The sequence below is a fragment of the Gobio gobio genome (genome assembly GCF_949357685.1).
Source record: "Gobio gobio genome assembly, chromosome: 13".
NCBI lineage: Eukaryota > Metazoa > Chordata > Actinopteri > Cypriniformes > Gobionidae > Gobio > Gobio gobio.
In genome coordinates, this window is record NC_137106.1 from 22351161 (window position 1) to 22366970 (window position 15810).

The 15810-nt window shown below is 38.6% G+C and overlaps 1 protein-coding gene across 1 annotated transcript in view; it reads right to left on the reverse strand.

Moving 5' to 3' along the window:
• The window catches only part of rps6ka5 (ribosomal protein S6 kinase, polypeptide 5), a 39792-nt gene that overhangs the window by 20111 nt on the left and 3871 nt on the right, over positions 1-15810 (reverse strand). Inside the window, exons 2-10 of the mRNA XM_079833783.1 lie at positions 15739-15810; positions 15431-15649; positions 14002-14117; positions 13311-13412; positions 5091-5174; positions 4883-4986; positions 3855-4005; positions 3541-3702; positions 1320-1445 (exon numbers count right to left, since the gene is read on the reverse strand). Of these exons, the coding sequence (XP_079689909.1) occupies positions 1320-1445; positions 3541-3702; positions 3855-4005; positions 4883-4986; positions 5091-5174; positions 13311-13412; positions 14002-14117; positions 15431-15649; positions 15739-15810 (1136 nt within the window). The remainder of the gene's footprint in view (positions 1-1319; positions 1446-3540; positions 3703-3854; positions 4006-4882; positions 4987-5090; positions 5175-13310; positions 13413-14001; positions 14118-15430; positions 15650-15738) is intronic.

Consider the following 15810-nt stretch of genomic DNA (forward strand, 5'->3'; position numbering starts at 1 on the left):
CGAGAGGTGTTACAATTTCTTCATAAGTTGAATACGTAAGGTGGTCCGCCGGAAGCTAGATATTTTACTTTATAGTGTGTTTTATAATGTGTTATAGTTTTGTGTTAAATATGGATTTTTTATTATTTTTTGCAAAAACTCATCGTTTCGCTACAGAAGGCCTTAATTAACCCCCTTGAGCCGTATGGATTACTTTTATAATGGATGGATGCACTTTTTTGCTCTTAAAATTTTGGCCTGCCATTGACTGCCATTATAAAGCTTGGAAGAACCAGGATTTTTTTTTATATAACTCTGATTGTATTCGTCTGAAAGAAGAATGTCATATATACCTAGGATGGCTTGAGGGTGAGTAAATAATTTTCATTTTTAGGTGAACTAACCCTTTAATGCGCATTTCTGCTAAATACCACCTCTAAATACCCATCTCGCTGTTTTAAAACAAGAACACTGTGTGAAAGCCCCCTCAAAACGTTATTGTTATATTTGCATACTGAATTGTAGTTTGTCTTTTCATACTCATGTAAATGTATTAATTTTTATTACTCATTACTATTAATTTATTTCTCTCCCTTTCTCCCTCTAATTAACTGTTTGTATATATATTCAACCTAAAATTCATTATTTACAATATTCTTATGGCTAACTGTCTGATAATCAATATGTATAAATCGACCTCTCTTATTTTTGAGATAAGAAAATATATAAATGCAAGCAATTAAAATATTAAGTTACTGTACCTGTGAACTACTTTGTTTCCTGTTGAACACAGTGGTGTAATTGTATTATTAGGTGCTATTTCTAAATAATTACGTCTTAAAAGGCATCAAACCAATATTTAAAAACCAATATCAGTTTTAGTTTAAAAAAAAAAGTAAATATCAGCAAAAACAAAGTTTGATCAGAAGTCTGTTCACTCGGCGGCTACATCGGGCATCCAAGACCAAGTCCTATCATTTTGAATCCTGAAAACTGCTTGCCGAACTCACAATTAAATGACATGTTTGAAATTAGCAACAAAATCTAGCATGAACTGTCCCATAAATGTTGTTTCTTATGATCAAATATTGCTAAAAAAGCATATTTTTCAGGCTTGAAGTGCCAATGCCTATGTGCAGTCCTAAGCACGACGGCAGCTGCAGTGACGTAATGACTTTATCAATCAGCGATTGGCTCTTTTACTTAGAAGGCCAGACGTTGTCTCTATAGTTGTCTCTGCATGTTAAACTGGGATGGAAGGAAGTCATTTAAAATGATAAATAAAAGACTCAGCTTTAAATATTGTAATGTTTTTACAACACAGCAATATGCAGACTGACCTTCATCATAGCGCTACGGGCAACAGCAGCGGAGCCCGGCCTCTCTGACCCACCGCACAGCTGAGCCGGGTCGTCCATCACCGCATTCCTCTTAAAAAGGATGGAGGGAGCCATGAAGGAATAGCCCTGCAGACACAAACATCTATAAACACACTCACAAACAGAAGAGGGAACTAATGCAGAGGAAGTTTCAGGGTCACTAAAGGAACTACATGGCCTTTGCATTTCTGCAAATCCTGCATGCTGAGGGACTCCAGTCACATTGTTCGGATGACTGCATCATGTGCGCCCATCTAAATAAAGCTTCCGCTAGCCCATGTCCCACTTACGCGGCCAGACTGCAGCTGTGTGCTACATGGGCGGAGGAGTGGACGGAAGGATGAGGAGATGAATGGTTGAAATGCTTTTAATTGCTAAGCCAAGGTATTTGATTGCCCTGCTTTTCAAATTATCACAGTCCTCTAATGCAGCTTAATTTCAGTTTGTGAGGAGTTTGAGGGGGTGGCTGGGTTTATATGGGGCTATGCATGTGTGTGCGTGGTGGAGCGTTTCGAAAGTTATCATTGCAGACGTCGCTGCAATTGTACCGCCCGAGAATTATGAAGGATCAAAATTCCAGCGCACATGAAAGGCGAATGCTCAGAAAAGCCAAGATGAAGTTGGTAATCAAAGGTTGAAGGAGTAATTGAGCCAGACATGGTTGTTCTCGCAGACGCCGACCTTTTATTCCATGACAGAGCCGTTTAATGGCGGCATTGATCCGCCAGACTGAAGGATTCAGAAGGCAATCATAGACACCATCTCTTTTGCAGCCTCCCATTTCAGCTGGCATCATGCTATAGGCAACATTATGGATCAAGCAGCATCTAAAATAGTCATTCACATCTGATGCTTGAAACCATCTCCATATCACCATAATTACATCTCCAAACAGCTTTCTAATTCATCTGAATACCAACACAGACAGCCGGGCTCACGTTGCGTAAGTGATCATTATAAAGGCTGACTTGCCCATTTCCACTTCAGTACTTCCTGCTTACTAATAATGAAGGGTTAACTGAACAATTATATCCTAACGCAACATCAAATGTCCACTCGTGTGCAGAAGTTCATTCTCAGTGTCATAAATAAATGCTCAATGTGAATCAACACTGGTTTAGGTAGATCACACATTGGCCAACATTTGTGATAGACTGATATATTGTCTTGGCAAAGGAATCAGCTGATATTTAGCTTTTATGCTTGAACACTGAAATATTTTTTAAGTATATTTGCAAAGGTTTGAGCTCAGTAAGATTTTTTAAGAAATTAACATGTTATTGTAAGCATGCATTATATCACAAGTGACAAAGTAAAGATATTTACAATGTTACAACAAAATTCTGTTTCAAATAAATGCTGTTCTTTTAAACGTTCCATTCATCAAAGAATCCAAACAAAAAAAACGTATCATGGTCTCCACAAAAAACACTAAGAAGCACAACTGCTTTCAACATTGATGATAATAATAATAAGACATTTTTCTTGAGCAGCAAATCAGCATCTTAGGATGGTTTCTGAAGGATCATGTGACACTGAAGACTGGAGTAATGATGCTGAAAATTCAGCTTGGTCAACGATTACAATTGATATACTGTATTTTTGATCAAATAAATGCAGCCTTGGTGACTAAAGAGAAAATAATTTTACAGACACCAAACTTTTAAACAGTAGTGCATGTTCATTCAATTTCACCATAATAATATGTGGTATCATTTAATACAAAATTAACATTTGTCAAATGCAGGTAAAAATGTACATTTGGTGTGTAAATGTTGCATGCTAACTTTATTAGAAACTGCAACATTAACAGAACATTATTAAAAGAATAATAATTAATTAATTAATTTGTATTAAATTGTATGATATCCATTAAGGCTTTGCAAACAAATATTGCACAGGGGTAGAATAAATAATAATAAGATATAAAATATTAAAATATTTCCAAATGTTACAATTATTTTTAACATCTGCATTAGTCCACTTTCATTCACATTGATCTTATTGGAACCCAGTCAACATGAAAACTAATGAGAATTATTATATTTATTGTTGCTGAATATTGCGCAATAGTAATACATTTCTGTCTTAAATTCCTCACTTTTACGCATCATGTTATGGCAGCACGACCCGCAATGACCAGAAATATCTGTCATTACAGAATAATTATTAATTCCACTACCTGGAAGATGCGGTCACAGTTGTTTGGAAGTGCCGCTGGAGAGTAGGTCGGGTCCATCTCCGTAAACTCCTCCGCAAAGTTGCTCACATCCAGCTCATCACGAATTACAGGTTTAAAAGGGGCTGGAACCTTCTTAGCAGCTAGATCCTCCCAATTCATTTTCTAAAGCAACAAAAGTCAAACATTTTTGATGTTGGTCCCTCAAAGCCTGAATGAATTTAAACAAGCTAACGAAATGAGAAGGGAAATAGCTCTGTTTTTCTTTTAAAATACATTTTTGAGGGAAAAAAGTCAATGATTAATTTTTGTCTTGCCTGGTAAAATGGATGGCTTTTCACATTCTGGGCCCCTGAGGGGCCAGAGCCCAGCCTCTTCTTTGGGTCTTTAATTAGCAGTCGCTGGATAATGTCTTTGGCCAGAGGCCCCATGTCTTTGGAGAATGGGGGATCCTTTTTCATAATTCTCCTATTGGGCGCAGAAAGAGAATTAATAAAATCATACCATTCCTGCAGATTCGTATTTGAATTGTAATAAAAACAAGTGCGGCTTTAAGTAGATAATTTGATGCTGATGCAACCATATATTCAACTCATGATTTCGAAACAAGATGGACTTCTAGATAATGGAAAGGAAACTGGTGTTTAACCACATAGAGGCGTACAAAGAACTAGGGTTAGGAACCAAGAAACAGTTCTTATTCAGAGCAAGTTCCAATTAAAAAAAGTAACAATTTAAACATTTTAATTTTCAGATCCGTTTAAGATCTATGCACTTTCAGATTCATTTAAGTCAGATTCTTGAATAAATTACTCTTATCAGTTTCAATTTCATCATGTCCGATTCGAAATAAACAACAACAAAAAACAATCTTTGTATGTGTATGTAGGCTCATGACACTTAAATCAGTGTAGTTAACTCATTGCTCATATGCTAATGAGATACACATCATGATTTTTGATGCAACTTAAAAATAATTATTACTTGAACCAGAGTTGCTAAGAAGAATCACAATCATAACCAAAACGGTTAAAGGGATAGTTCACCCATAAAGAAATTTCTGTCATCATTTATTCACCCTCAAGTTCAAACAGTTGATGGGCCCCATTGACTTCCATAGTATGGAGAGAAAAAAAATACTATGGTCAATAGGGTCCATCAACTATTTGGTCACTTCAAAATATCTTCTTTTGTGTTCAGCATAAGAAATTAATTCATAAAGGTTTAACACAACTTGAGGGTGAGTAAATGATGACAGAATTTTCATTTTTGGGTTTACTATCCCTTTAAATTCCTTATAATTCTCATCCCATTATGTATTGGTGTATGTATGTGCTGGTCTTACTCTGCAATATCAGAATGAGAGTTCTCATCGCCATCGACAGTGAAAGGAGAGCCTCCAGTCAACAGCTCATACATCAGAACTCCCATGCTCCACCAGTCCACCGCCTGCAGGAGAACATTGGTACATCACACTGGTTATATTCCCAACAGCACATTCAAATGTATGCTGGATCATTTAATGGAATGGATGGATGAACAGTTCACTATACCTTGTCATGACCTGACTCTCCTCCCGCTACAATCTCAGGCGCCATGTACTCAATAGTGCCGCAGATGGAATAAGTTCTCTCTACCTACAAAACAAAAAAAAATGTTTATTTTACTGTTTGTAAAAAAAAAAGTCTAGTTTCAGTTTTTACAGTTGCCTTTGTCACATCCAAATTTGTTTTTGTTGTTGAAGATATACATTACTGTACTGTTTAGGGCTGGGTATACATCATGATATGTTACATATTAAATACAAGTCACAACTTATTACATCATGAATGTGAAGGAAATTGAACAATTCAAAATTCTCATTAATCTACCATATGCCAGTCGTCTACTACAGTGGAAACGTCGTCTCAGAATGTTCACTAACTATAGACCAATACGTTTTGAAGGCAAAACTTGCACAATAAAGAGAGTGAATTTCTTTGTTTACTACTTTATTTTCAAAACTTATTTTCAAAACTCACTTTATATTAGGTGTCTTTAACTACTATGTACTAACATTTAAATTAAAAATTTGATACAATGCGCTTATTAAGTACATACATGTTTTTCATTGTACATACATTTAAAGAATACCTGCATATAATTACATATGTAATTAATTTCTGTAATTACATCTATAATTACACTGTTGACCCTTCCCTTACAACTTACCAATACCACCAAACCTGTATCTAACTGTACCTGTATCTCACCTCAAGTCTTACAATAAGTACAATTGTACATATTTTTTGATGAAAGTACATCAGAAACATTTTGTAATACTATAAATGTCTTTACTGTCACATTTGATCAATTAAAAAGTGTCCTCACTGATTAAAAGTTCTAATTTCTTACAAAAAGAAAATCTTACTGACCCAAAACTTTTGAGTGTATCAATTCATGTTAGTATTAAAGTCTGTTTCCTATACAAAAAGTTAAAAATACAATTAAATGCAACCCTATACATCGAAACAAGACTCTTCAATCTAGAATGATTCATTACTGCACTTAGATGCCGTTGTGGCTAAGACTAAATGCACCATCTGTGCTTTCTAAATTGGGCAAAACTGCTTTCTGAATTATGCGGTATATTTATGGAATGAAATACATGAAAACATCTGGAACAATCTTCTTTAATATCCTATGAGCATTTAACGTTCTTGCCATGTTTGAACACCAATACAAGCACGTGGCTTTTATAATTAAAGTTCCTGTGTGCCTTTATTAATTGCTTTTATTTTTATGCATCTCATAATCAGCATATTTCTGCCGGATGAATTTACTCGTTTTATGTGTGCTGGTTTATATGCATGCTATAAAGTGTTTATAGTCACAGCCATGTTTTTAAACCACACTCATAAAAGAAATTCTGGCTGAAATGGGTTGTTAGCTGGTACAACAAAGGTCAAACTGAGAAAAACAAAAAAGTTAATATAATCTTATAGAACAAAGAGCACGATCAAAACATGCTTGATAAGCGTTGAGTAAACAGCCGTGTGCTGTAATTGCATCCATGGGATGGAGGGAGGTTCATTGTGAACTACTGAAACTTCAAACAGAACATCTCTGACAGGGCAGGACATGCCAGGACCTGCACGTGCAGAATATTGGGTAGTCACCGGGAATAAACAATCATTTGTTAGCTAGAAAAATATACTCTTCTCATGGATGAATGACAAAACCCCAGACAATAATGCAATCAAGAACTCTCACAATACAGATCTTTCAACATTTGTCTCATACACTAGAACACAAAATTAGAAAAGTGGAAGTCTGGGACATTTTAATGGTACACTAAGTAACTTTTTTGGTACTCGTGGAAATTGGGTACATACATTACTCATCATGCATGTCTTGTCATATCCATTAATAAAGAAAAGTTGCTCCGGCTACCTTGATCCGTGTATGGTGTGGGAGTGGCATAGGTTAGTTTATACAATGAGCGAGAAAGGTTGACATGGATCAGCTAAATCTCCAACCTCTGGAGAATCGCCCATTTAAAACAAAAACAAAAAAAAACAGAGAGAGAGAGAGTCTGCTAGCAAAAAGAGAATGTGAGAATTAACATATGTAGCGCTCTAACAGAGTTCATTGTAAAGCATTATCCATTGTGGAGGGTCATTTCACTATGGTTGTTGTAGAGCTGTGCTGGAATTCATTTTCAAGGAAGTACCATGTCTATTAATAGATATTGCTACATCTTCGGCTAGTCAGCTTGAGATCCTTTCCATCTAAACTGGTTAAATCTCTTAAGCCTAGTAGTGAATGTTTCCTGAGCACTAGAATAACCTCTCCCTCTTTTTTTGTCTTGAGAAAGGACAGTTTTCTCACAGTTTATCCGCACTGTTTTTTAACCACTATAGTGGGCCAAAAGTTACACAGTGTACCTTTAATGTTTTAATATAAAACCACTATTTTCAAGCATACATAATAGCCATGAAAATTTGAGTACTGAGATGTTCCAAATATCATGACAATAATAGCTGTGAAATATTAAACTTGTTGGCCTGTCTAATTAAATAACAGTAGTTCTCAAACTGGCATGTCACTCTAACACAATGTTCCCTCAAAATTTTTGTTCAATAATTCTTTTTTGACAAACCTAGGTGGTCGACCATCTGAGCAGAAACACCCCATGCAACATGTTCAATGGGTCATTCTTAAAGGGTTAGTTCACCCAAAAATGAAAATTAGCCCATGACTTACTCACCCTCAAGTAACCAGGTTCTTCTATCAGTTATATTATATTAATATTATATTATAGTTATATTAAAGAAGTCCTGGCTAATCCAAGCATTATAATGGCATTGACTTGATGGGTCGTTTCTGAAGTCCATAAACGGGCATCTATCCATCTTAAAGATATCCACACAGCTCCAGGGGTTAATAAAGGCCTTCTGAAGCGAAGTGGCGCTTTTGTGTAAGAAAAATATTTCTCACTCAAATTATAACACGTTATTACAAGCTGACCGTTGTGAATCAGGCAAAGGTAAGGACATTGTTTTGAACACTGGCTTGTCATGTACTTTCTCAAATTAATTTTGAATAATTTTTAACCAAATAAAATGGCACAGACTGCAGCTTTAACAAAGAAACTCTGACAGTTAATTTCTTGATTATGCCATTTCAGTTTTGGAGGTTTGAGGGCATTACATTTTTAAAGTAATGTTTTTAAAGTTTTTAAAGTTTCTGAAGGATCATGTGACACTGAAGACTGTAGTAATGATGCTCAAATTTCAGCTTTACCATCACAGGAATAAATTACATTTTAATATAATATTAAAATAGAAAACATTTATTTTAAATAGCAGTAATATTTCCCAATATGAATATTTTTACAGTATTTTTATCAAATAAATGCAGCCTTCATGAGACTTCTTTAGTCTAACTCTGTCAGGATAGTACTTTGTGAACCAGTGAGTGAAATCAGTGCCGCTTATTTCTGAGGCTGTGCACTAAAGATAACATTTTAAGTATGTGATACACTTACGTGAACACTATTACTGCAATATTCCCTTTAAATGTAACACTTATGAAACAGGACATTGGATGGTTATTTTCTTTAAAATGCTATAAACCTTATTCAGCATTTTTGTCCTTGGCTGGGCAGCAATTTATCTGATGACTCCCACATATGTTTATTTGCACAGGGTGAGCACATGGTTTTGAGGCAGATCCGCCTAACAAGCAGTTTTGCACACCGCATGGCACTTATCTGTATCTGTAATGCTTTGCCCTGAGCATGCTTTTCAATAACCAGAATAAATAAATGATTTGATCCAGAATTGTATGAAAAATAATCCTAATCCAGTTACTAGGAACTAGGATGCAGTCCTTATCTCATTTAATTAATCAGCATTATCACTATATTATTTCTGCATCTTATTTCTCCCAGTTTCACAAAATCTGTGAATATGCAGACAGACAAAAAATAATAATCCCACACAAGTTTTTAAATCCCCCTTCTATGCAGTAACAACATCAAAAGTGAAGCTTAGAGGGAACACTGTACTTTAAGGATGTACAATATATTGGTACCATACAGTTTATCACCTGATATTAGATTTCTTTTAAATTACTGGTTTATTTTTGATATATAATGGTAGTGTTACGGGTGAGGCTTCCTCTTCACTTCCTCCGGATCACCAGAGGGAGCGCTCACCTGAATATTGACTGCTTCCTCTTCGGACTGCATTTCCCATAGGCCCTCATACCTGGGACTGATCACACGCACACACCTGCATCTCATCACGTTATGTCAACACAACCCACACATTTCATGGATAGAGGAACAGATTATCCAATGGGATACAGCCTGTCATCAAAACTGCATAACACGCATACCTCCTGTGCCATCATCACTTCCCAAGCCTAGCGATACCAAACCCCAAGCCTCAAATTACCCACCGAATACTCAGATTTACTGGAAGCTTTCAGTAAAACTAAGGCAGCTCAGCTACCACCTCATCGTTCCACTGATTGTGCCATTGAATTGTTAACAAGCGCCAAACCTCCCAAGGGGAGAATCTTTCCATTATCCCAACCTGAATCCGAGTCTATGAAGGCCTTCATTCAAGAAGAACTAAAGAAGGGCTTCATTAGATCTTCTACTTCCCCAGCATCGGCAGGTTTCTTCTTTGTCATGAAGAAAGATGGCGGTCTGAGACCCTGCATCGACTATCGTGGTCTCAACGACATACATCACCATTCAGTTTCGATACCCCCTGCCATTGGTTCCAGCTGAACTGGAACAACTCCACCAAGCCAAGTACTTCACCAAGCTCGACCTGCGCGACGCCTACAACCTGATTCGTATCAAGGAGGGAGATGAGTGGAAGACCGCCTTCTCCACAACCACAGGGCACTATGAATATTTTGTCATGCCTTTCGGCCTAGCTAACAGTCCTTCTGTTTTCCAGTCATTCATCAATGATGTCTTCCGCGACATGCTCGACAGATGGGTAATTGTATACATTGATGACATCCTAATCTACTCCAACTCTCTCGAGGAACACATCCATCACATCACGTAAGGACAGTGCTCAAATGCTTGATTCAGTACCAGCTATATGCCAAGGCAGAGAAATGGGAGTTCCACCAAACAGCCACAGCCTTCCTGGGGTACATCATCAGTCGAGAGGGCGTAGCAATGGACGAGAAGAAAGTAAAGTCAGTATTGGAATGGCCACAACACCATACAGTAAAGGAGCTGCAGAGGTTTCTGGGCTTTGCAAACTTCTACAGAAGATTCATAAGAGATTTCAGCACAGTCGCAGCTCCCTTAACGGCCATGACAAAGCACTCCACATCACGCCTTCTCTGGAAGGAGGAAGCTCAGAGGGCGTTTGAGAACCTAAAGATTCGCTTCACTTCTGCTCCCATTCTTCATCCCAATCCAGACCTTCCCTTCATTGTGGAAGTAGATGCTTCCAATACCGGCATTGGTGCCATACTTTCTCAACACCAGGGGTCTCCAGCCAAGATGTTTCCCTGTGCTTTCTTCTCTAGAAAACTAGCCCCTGCTGAGAGAAACTACGACGTGGGTAATCGAGAGCTACTAGCCATGAAGGCTGCCTTGGAGGAGTGGCGGCACTGGCTAGAGGGAGCACAACACCCTTTTACTGTAATTACTGATCACAAGAACCTTGAATATCTTCGTACAGCAAAACGACTGGATCCTCGTCAGGCAAGATGGTCTCTGTTCTTCACACGATTCAAGTTAACCGTCACTTATCGACCCGGTTCCAAGAATGGAAAAGCAGACGCTCTCTCTAGACAGTTAGAGGATCCTGTTCCACAGGAGGCAGTGGAGAACATAATTCCTGACACGTTACTCATTGCTCCAGTTCAATGGCCACATGACTGAGATAAACCAGGCAAACACTCAGAATCCTCCACCACCCAACGTTCCTCATAACCTCACCTTTGTGCCCGAAGATCTCAGAGAGAGACTCTTGAACCAAGTTCACTCAAATCCCAGTTCAGGACATCCAGGTCTCACAGCTACCCATCATCTCCTCACCAACCGGTTCTGATGGCCAAACATCTCTATTGACACCACAAACTTTGTCAAGAACTGCCCCATATGCAATATCTCAAACTCCTTGTCAATTACCTGCTGGGTTACTTCAACCCCTACCAATACCCCAACGGCCCTGGTCCCATATCGCCATTGACTTTATCACTGATCTCCCCAGTTCCCCAGTAATACTACCATTCTGACAGTTGTTGATCGCTTTTCCAAAGCCTGTCGCCTCATTCCATTACTCAAACTCCCCACTGCATTTGAAACATATTATCAACTACGTCTTCCGTTTCTATGGCTTACCTGAGGACATTGTGTCTGATAGAGGTCCCCAATTTACCTCCAGAGTATGGTCTGCATTCTTTCGTCTGCTCAATGTAAACATCAGCCTCACTTCAGGGTATCAGCCACAATCCAATGGACAAACGGAACCTTTGAATCAGGAGCTCACTCGCTTCCTCAGATCATACGGCCAACAGAATCAAACAGAGTGAAGCAAGTATCTCATGTGGGCAGAGTAGGCGCAAAATTCCCTGCAGAAACCAGCAACTGGCTTGACTCCCTTCAAGTGTCCTGGGATACCAACCACCCTTGTTACCATGGTCTGGTGAGCCCTCTGACTTGCCATCCGTCAATGAATGGCTACAACGCAGCGAGGAGACATGGAACCAAGCTCACACCCATCTACTACGTGCAGTACATCGGCAGGAACAACAGGCTAACCGTCATCGTCGTCCAGGTCCAGAGTACACCCCAGGCCAGTGGGTGTGGTTGTCTACAAGAGATCTTCGCCTCAGACTTCCTTGCCGAAAAATCAGTCCTATGTATGTGGGTCCTTTCAAAATTCTCAGACAAATTACGCCAGTTTCATTTCGCTTAGATCTGCCTGTTTACTATCGCATTTCTCCCACTTTTCATGTGTCGTTGCTCAAACCTGCTGTTGGTCCGAGAGGAGAGTCGGAGAGTGGAGCCCAGGTGCAGACCCCTCAGCCCATTCTGGTCGACGGCGAGGCGGCGTACCAGGTTCGAGTGGTACTTGACTCCAGGCGCCGGGCCAAGGCTCTTCAGTATTTGGTGGATTGGGAGGGAGCCCGGAGGAGCGGTCCTGGGTCAACAGGAATGATATTCTCGACCTCACACTCACAGAGGAGTTTCACAGGACGCATCCGGAAAAGCCGGCCCCCCGACCCCGTGGAAGACCTCGGCGTCGTCAGCCTCCTCGCTTCAGGAGCCGCTCACAGGGGAGGGGGCTCTGTAATGGGTGAGGCTTCCTCTTCACTTCCTCCGGATCACCAGAGGGAGCGCTCACCTGAATATTGACTGCTTCCTATTTGGACTGCATTTCCCATAGGCCCTCATACCTGGGACTGATCACACGCACACACCTGCATCTCATCACCCTCACACTACATAAGCATCACACACACACAGTCTTTGTGAAGTCTTGAATTCCCTGGTGATCATTTCTGAGCGTTTATTATTGGACTGTTTATCTGGACTGTTTCCTGATTTCTGAACCTTTGCTGCCTGTCTCGACCACCGCCTGTTTATCGAACTGTGATTCTCTGCTGCCTGCCCTGATCTTCGGACTGGTATCTGGACTGTGTATGTATGCTGCCTGCCTCGATCTAGCCTGTCCCTGTTTATGATTCTGCTCTGCCTTCTCCAGTGTGTTCGCTGTGTCACAACCCTGTACTGCTTGACTCTGTTTAAAATAAAAGCTGCAAATGGATCCTCACTCCGATGACGCATCATTACAGGTAGCCACTGTATATATAATTGTGCATGCTCATTTCCCCTATTTTTATATTTTGCTTACCTTTGCCATCATATAATGCTCATTTAAAGTTAATCTTTAAAAACACTAATTTATTTTAATAACACTATTAAATGTAATTTTTAACAAATACAGTACATTGTAATGTTGCGGTGCATAAATTCACTTGTAACATTAAAATGATTGATTTGTTTTTAGTAGTGTTTTATTTAGTCAAAATGGTACAGATTTATAATATGTATTGGTTATTCTCCATAACATGAAAATAATCATCAGCTTATCAGCATCTGAGAGAATTCTAAAACTACATGCTTAATGTTTTTGAACAAACAGTGATTTTGATAATTTATGTTTTGATTAAACTTGGAGACCTAGCAATACTCTAAAATGAAAAAGGAGCTTCTGAAAGGAGAAAAATTTATAAAGACTCACCTCATGAAATTCCTTACTAAGGCCAAAATCTGTCAACACAATGTGACCACTTGAATCAAGAAGTATATTCTCAAGTTTTAGATCTCTGTAGACGATTCCTAGCTGAAAAACAAACAGAACCGAATAAGGTCTTATGTTTAGATGTGAGACCAAATACTTCAATTTCATGTCATTCTTCTTTTTTTCTCGTTCTTGCGAAAATTATTTGTTCAACTACTGAGTTTACAACCTCAACTTGTCTGGAATCATAAAATGCAGCCATTCACCTGGAAAATGTGCCACTACTTTAATAAATAAGAAATGGCAACATAATAGGCAATGACAAAAAATGAGACTGAACCAAAACAATGTTAATCTCACTGTCAAGGTCCTTTCTACAAACCCTGCAATGGCCCCTGGGCAACTATCTTCTCTCTGAATAATGGCTGCTGTGCACAGAACAAGTGTGCATAAAATAAAAAAAAACACTTCACTTCCTCTTTCTGTAAACACACCATTCGAGAAATTTTAAGCACTGCAGATATATGTGATCTGGCCTGGTTAGCTGAGTGAGGAATTGATCTGAGTAGGCAGGAGAGAGAAGTACCTCCTGAGTAAAGGAAGGAACTACTTTCACTACTCTCTTGAAATATGCCAACGTTCAATAAGATTGCAAAGGAAATGAAGAGTGAAAATAAGTGTGCAATTTTACCTTATGCAAGTGCTCCAGTGCTAGTACAATCTCCCCGCTGTACAAGGTAACCTCTTGCTCTTTAAAGCGAACCCTTTGAACCAAGTGTGTGAAGAGCTCACCTCCATTCACATAGTCTGTGATTAAGATATAGAAAACAAAATTGCAACTGGTTAATGATAGTTTTATATTTCAAATGCACCTGGTATTGTGCTGTTACTGCAAAATCCTGCTTTTATGCTGACACTGACTCAATTGGTTCCAAGTAATACCACAAAAGCCAAGAGTTCCTGTAGTGGTATACAGGCTTCAGCATTTCATTATTATAGCAAATAAACTGTGTTTCAATTCACAGGGTCCCTGCAGTGTTCACTGCTATCTATACACTCAGGAGAGGATAGAAGTTCAGTTTATTTGGATTGCCCTGCAGCTCATCAAACAACACTTCAAGTGTGATGACATAATATCAATTATTTATGTTCACTCAAATAATTGTTTAAATTAACTAAAATAAATGTAAATAAATTATACAGTAACGTTCAAAAATATGTTTGGGGTCAGTTTCAATTAATCATTTTATTCAACAAGGATGAATTAAATTGATCAAAAATTACTGTACATTGTTACAAAAAAATCTATTTAATAAATGCTGGTCTCTACAAAAATATTAAGCAGACTGATAATAATTAGATATATTTCTTGAGCAGCAAATCGGCATATTAAAATGATTTCTGAAGGATCATGTGACACTGGAGTAATGATGCTGAAAATTCAGCTTTGCCATCACAGGAATAAATTATGTTTTACAATATTTTCGATCAAATAAATACATTTGGTGAACATGAGACACTTCTTTCAAAAAAAATTTACAATTTTTTACGGATTTATTTTTTTGTAAAGTAGTGTATGTGTGTATTTATATGAATAAATATATATATATTTATTTAGAAAAGTGCCAAACTTTTTGTAATTTGTAACTGTTACAATGTTACAATAATAATATGGTTATAACAGATGGACATAGTAATAATGGTTTTCTAAGGGTCACATATCTGGTGCACTTTATACCCTCCCTCAGTAAACAACTTCTGAGGTTAATTAAACTGAATAAAAATGCCTGAGGTTGTGCACAAAGACGGATGGGTAAATTTCCCTGCCCCCCCACTCCCTGTGACGTGAGATAGAGCTATTGGCAGTCAGACTGACTAAATGCTATATGACTGACTGAATCACACTTGATGGCCAAATACCCTTTAAAGTCCACTTTGTAAAGCACTATTAGACACTGGAACGTCCCCATAGTTCACTTTAACAATACTGGTGAGCAATGCAGGGCAAATGTTCAGCTGCACAGATTGCCCTTATTTAAATGCAAAAGTAAAATGGAAGCAAAACATGCAATTCACATTTTTACAATCCACACAGGAGAGAGGAGAGAGTGTCAGCGTACCTAGAATGAGATGCAGTTTGGTGTCTGTCTGGAAGGCATAATGGAGTGTAACCAGGAAAGGAGACTGTCTGATATGCTCGAGGACCTGTCTCTCCGTGCGTGTGTGTTCTGCCGTCTTCGCCTTCTGCACAATAGTGGCTTTTTTCAGCACCTTCATGGCATACAGTTTACTCGAATCATGGCCGCTCACCTTGCGAACCAAGAACACCTTGCCGTAGGCTGCCAGGAGGAGTAGAACGACTTGTTAGTGGAGTAGGAACAAAGATAAGAACAGAACACAGGGTTCACATACTTGAACTACAACTGACCTCCTGTTCCCAGCACTCTCAGCAACTCAAAGTTCTCAATGCCCACACGCTCCACGTGACCCGTCAGATTGG